The 5425-nt window shown below is 34.6% G+C and overlaps 1 protein-coding gene across 1 annotated transcript in view; it reads left to right on the top strand.

Moving 5' to 3' along the window:
• LOC119838061 (lysosomal alpha-mannosidase-like) overlaps positions 1-4763 on the top strand; it is a 28364-nt gene extending 23601 nt beyond the window's left edge. The window contains exons 24-28 of the mRNA XM_038363868.1: positions 972-1066; positions 1943-2335; positions 3235-3534; positions 4148-4271; positions 4598-4763. Of these exons, the coding sequence (XP_038219796.1) occupies positions 972-1066; positions 1943-2335; positions 3235-3534; positions 4148-4271; positions 4598-4724 (1039 nt within the window). The 3' untranslated portion in view covers positions 4725-4763. The remainder of the gene's footprint in view (positions 1-971; positions 1067-1942; positions 2336-3234; positions 3535-4147; positions 4272-4597) is intronic.
• The last annotated feature ends 662 nt before the right edge of the window (positions 4764-5425 follow it).

Below are 5425 nucleotides of genomic sequence, written 5' to 3'. Positions count from 1 at the left end.
ACAGATTCGAAATTCAAATGTAATATTTTTTTATAATTAAGTGTAACAGTATTTATGGCCAGACTAAGTATATCCTACTAATATTCCTACTTCCTACTTATATTATAAATGCGAAAGTTTGTAAGGATGTGTGTGTGTTTGTTGCTCTTTCACGCAAAAACTACTGAACCGATTGCAATAAAATTTGGTACGTAGACAGCTGGACACCTGGAATAGCATATAGGCAACTTTTTATCCCGATATTCCTACGCGATACGTACTTACTCGGGTGAAACCGTGGGGCGCAGCTAGTGGCTACATAATACTGAGCTTGGTTCGGTTTAATAATTAATAATTTGAGTAAATTTGACAGAATAAAAAAAATCGATCACGAGGCGGGATTCGACCCCGCATCTTTTTGCCAAACCGTAGCAATGCCTAGCCTCTCGGCCACCCTGATCCCGCCACACTAATAAAATTTCTTCACTCTTTCGGTTTCATGTGAATAAGAGACACTCACGCCATCTATTTAGATGACAAAGAACCAACACAACCAATACGAAACATTATTTAAAAGATTACAATATTGTATCCTTGCCTTAGTTAAATTTGATTTTTATTAGTTTTATAGCATTGAAATGCTTTACAAATGAGAAATTTTGAATGAATAGAAAAAATTTGATCGAGACGTGGAATAAATTTTTTTCTCTTCTTTGACGATTGTGCAAGCTTTCACAAATAAAAAAAATAATCAGAATCATTTCATCCAGTTGAAGAGTTCAGAGGTAACATACAAAAAATACTATCTAATTGAAAATCTCGTCCGGTTGCTGATTTATCCCACGCAAGCATTTATTTCGGATAAAGATTATCCTATCACCCAAATAACTGACCGTATATAAAATTTCATCAAAATCCGTTCAGCGTAATTGACGGACAAACATCCAAACAAGCAAACTTTCACATTTGTAATATTAGTGCAATATGTCTAGATATGTATACGCCGGTGGCGATGACGGCATTTTGCCAGAAGATCATCCCGATTACACTGACGACGTGAGACAACATAAACCGGATAAAGAATACGGTTAGTTCAAACATTTACTTGAATATACTTTTGAATAATCTATTTTTTATTAACTGAATATGAAATTAAGCACGCAATTAAAATCAATATGAGCATAATTATTTTCCGCAAAAACGGTCATTGTTTCTCCTAAGGAGAGTACCAGTCCGTATTCTTAAATGGGGCCAATGGACAACGATTTCCAATCAAACAAAAAAAGAATCGAACTACTAAATCCAAAAAGAAATCCCGTGTCCCCTAGTGGGGTATGGGGTAGATGATATTCATCTGTTTCACTGATCGATTTCCTTTATGGACAAGTCTTCTGTGTCCCGCCAGAACGAGACATTTTTCGTTGTGCGTCCCCACCGGGATTCGAACCCAGGACCCCGGTTCTACGCTCACGCGTTAACCACTGTACCAAGAAGGCGGTCAGGATCAGGAGTAATCGAGTTACATAATCAAAAACTTACTATTTTGCTATTGTGAGCAGACAAACTAAAACATTTTAAATTGTATGTGGTAGTCGAGCACGCTTCGGCACGAATTGGGCCAGCTCGCACCGGGGAAGTACCACACCCCCACAGAAGACCGGCGTGAAATAGCATTCTGCTGTGTTTCGTTCGGTGAGTGGGGGAGCCGGAGGCCCATATCCTTTTCCCGACCCTTCCTAGTCCTGTCCTTTATTCCTCTCAAAAATCCTTTCTTATTCCCTTCCCAATTTAAAGTCGGCAATCCATTTGTATAGGCGTAAGGTCTGCAATGGACCTTATGCCTCTACAAATGTTCATGGGCGGTGGTGGCGCTTACCCCATCAGGCGTCCCACCAGCTCCATTGTCGACTGTGACATAAAAAAAAAAAAAAAAAAAAATTGAACTTAAACCATTGATTTTCAGACGACGATATCGACTCAAAACGAGCGTATGCAGGCGAAAAAGGACAATTAAAAGCAAAATCAAGATATCAAGATTACGATAAAAGAAAAAAACGTGATATCAACATAACACATACAGATAACTTCTATAACAATACAGATAAAACGAAAGATGAATTTAAACATTCGAACAACACATTTACAACATATGTGAATCGATTCAATAGAAAAGACATATTTGTGAATAAAACAAGGAATTCAAATAGAAATGTCTTCAAACGGTTTGATGTAACGACTAGGAGACCAAAATTGAAATTTTTAACGACACAATATAAGAAATATGATCTGAGAGATGATTCGGATGAGAATTATTCCAATAGACGGCGCAGTAAAGCTGTTAGCTATGATGATACTGGTAATGGTTTGAAATCTTATGGAAACACAGATTTAAACTCTAGTTAATATTATAAATGCGAAAATAACTCTGTCTTTCTGTCTGTCATGTCACGTCGAACCACCGACATGGATGGAATTTGACAAAAAGATAGTTTTAGACCTGAAAAAGGACATAAGATAGGTTTTCATGCCTAAACCCGTACAAGAAATTCGGTACAAAGATTTATACCAGAGAAATTGCAAATTTGCTTAGCGGGCGAAATACTAGAAAAAGAGTGAACAAAAATTTTCAAATCTGATAATATCAAATCTCTTGATATACACCGAACTATAATACAAAATATAATAAATCAACAAGCGATCTTATCGAAAATCTGTGAAGTATTCTTTTTGGACTTGGGTCGAAACATTTGCTTGCCAAACACATCGATTTAAATTTTAATTGTTCGCAGTTGATCAAATTCCGCTGTGTTCATTTCTGCCGCTTTCAATGGCAAATTGGGATTCAACTCAATACCATATATTAATGACTTACCAACACATTTTAAACGTAACATTCATGAGAATATAGAATATTAAATTTCATCTTATAGATAACTTTGTTATAGCTGTTAGCTGCAGGCTGCGTAATGTTATTTTTATTAGCAGTGGTTGCCAATAATTATGACAGCACTAAGTATTTGTTTGTAATTTTATAAAACTTTCCATCCATGTTACCCGTGTATGTCATGTTGGTGATCCTTAATATAATAAACAAATAAACATCACTTTAACGCATCTAATATCTTCATTTCAATATCTACTATTACTGTATTCTTGCTACCCTTACTGAATGGGTATAGTCCATAAAATCCTGTTTTATTAAAGAAGACCAATTTAATTTCCATTCTACAAATACCTTTCATCTTACACTTTTAGACATATACGTGGATGCAGATGATGGCGTCACGAAGTCCATCTACGAAATGTATTACAAAAAGAATCCAGTTAGACGTTCCTACAAAACCTACTTAAGTAGCTCCGAGGAATTTCTAGAAAGGCCTAGAAAAAGAATAAAGAAAGACGGTCATAGGAATAATTATAGGTCTAGAAGTAGAAGCAGAGGGCAGAGTTTCGACATGCCTTTCTTCATCACAAATAGAAGTACTAAATTGGAAGATTTTGATGATAAAAGTGATGAATATAAAAGGTATAAGGGCAGAGGACACTCAAATACAGGTAAAGACATCTAATCTTTACTAGAACTTCACTGAATTGATCAAAAACAGAATTGTGTGATCTTCATTTTGAATTGTACAGTACATCCTAAACAGGCGATCCTTAAATGGTATGGGATGTCTTTTTGTTTTTGATGTCATTAGTAATAATTGTTGACGAATGGTTTACTAGTTACAGTTAAATTAAGAACAAATACATTCCGTTCATAACTTTGATTCGAGCCTGCGTATTTATTCAATTAGATCATTATAAATAAAATTAATGGGCAAGAAAATTTTTGAACTCTTATAGCATGTAGCCAAGTGGATGAATTTAGTGCTCCCATGTTATCTCATAGCCCTTTCTGGGTTTCTTATAGCCTTTTACACATATTTAAATGTTTTATTTTCTCAAAAATCTTAACCACAGATTACTGAATAATTACTATGTAAACTAATCCCCTAAAACTACGGCCGTGCCTTTGTAAGGAATGGGATAAGTCAGATTTCATCGACTAAAACAGACCACAGATTAAATATGAGAGAAACTTATTACTGACGTTGCAGATGTTTCTAATGTTTGAGACAACTGCTCCATACTGAGTTTCCTTCTAATTCTGTCTATTATTTAACAGAAACTATGCCAAGAAGAGAATTCATTAGTTTAAGATCCGCCGTGTATAATAATGATGGAGAAGAGAGCCAGGAACAAGAACAAGAGTATAAAGAGGAGTCCGAAGAAGCTAGAAGGAGTAGAAGGTATGTTTATTTAGTCTAATGCTAAAATAATATCCATGAAAATAATCTACTGTTATTTATGTCTGTAAAGAGACAGTTTATTAGAAGCGTGGTTTTGTGTATTCTTATTTAATATGCATTGGCAATAATATTGTGCGTGGACTGTGTTAGTATGTTACGAATAACCACAAAACGACTGTATTGCAATATAGTTATCAATATAATTTTTGCTTTATAGCATTGAAATGTTTATGTTATAATATTATGTTATAATATGTATATCAGCTCCCACATACCCCACTAGGGACACGGGACTTCACTTTTTTATCAAAAATGTTGTTTTTCAGAGCAATAAACGAAGAACTACCGTCTTCAGAAGACAAGAGCGAGACGGACTATGTCATATCACTCCGTCCCACTCAGATACGAACGTTCGTCATATGGTTCGAAGACAAAAAACCATATACCCTATAGATATTTATTTCAATTGAATTTATAATTAATTAGTGAATATATTATTTATTATCTGTAAGGAATAAATAAAAATGATGTGTTAATTAATAATTAAAAGAAATGAAGTCAAATGAAATCAAATCAAATGAATTTATTTGTTAGAATTGTGTTACAAAATTTTATAAAAAAATTCAAGTCCGCACAACTCGCCAACAAACTGAAATACTAATATTTTTATATGATGTAGTAAACAATTAATTTGAAAGTAGGTATGTAGGATATTTAAAACTAAACATTTTACTCGAGCTAATCAACGAAACGGTTGGATTTAATTTGATGAGATTTTCATTAGCTAATTGCTTATTATCTATGTAATGTAAAGCTGAAGAGCAATGTGAGTTTGCTTCTTTGTTTGAACGTGTTAATCTCAGAAACTACTGGACCAATTTATTAACATTCTATCATCGTTATATATACGTCATCCCAGAATGTCATGGGCTATATACGTAACATGGGCGAAGCCCGGGCGGACCACTCGTAAAAGTGGAACTGATTAAGACTGACCTGAAACAGCCGGATTCACATATTCAGTCATACCGACTGTTTGATTATATATGTATATATATTTACTAGCTGTGACCCGTGGTTGAAACCGCGTAAGTCCGTATCCCGTAGGAATATCGGTATAAAAAGTACCTATGTGTTATTTCAGTTGTCCAGCT

The sequence above is a fragment of the Zerene cesonia genome, unplaced genomic scaffold (assembly GCF_012273895.1).
Source record: "Zerene cesonia ecotype Mississippi unplaced genomic scaffold, Zerene_cesonia_1.1 Zces_u001, whole genome shotgun sequence".
Classification (NCBI taxonomy): Eukaryota; Metazoa; Arthropoda; class Insecta; order Lepidoptera; family Pieridae; genus Zerene; species Zerene cesonia.
This window is presented reverse-complemented; position numbering and strand designations above follow the sequence as displayed.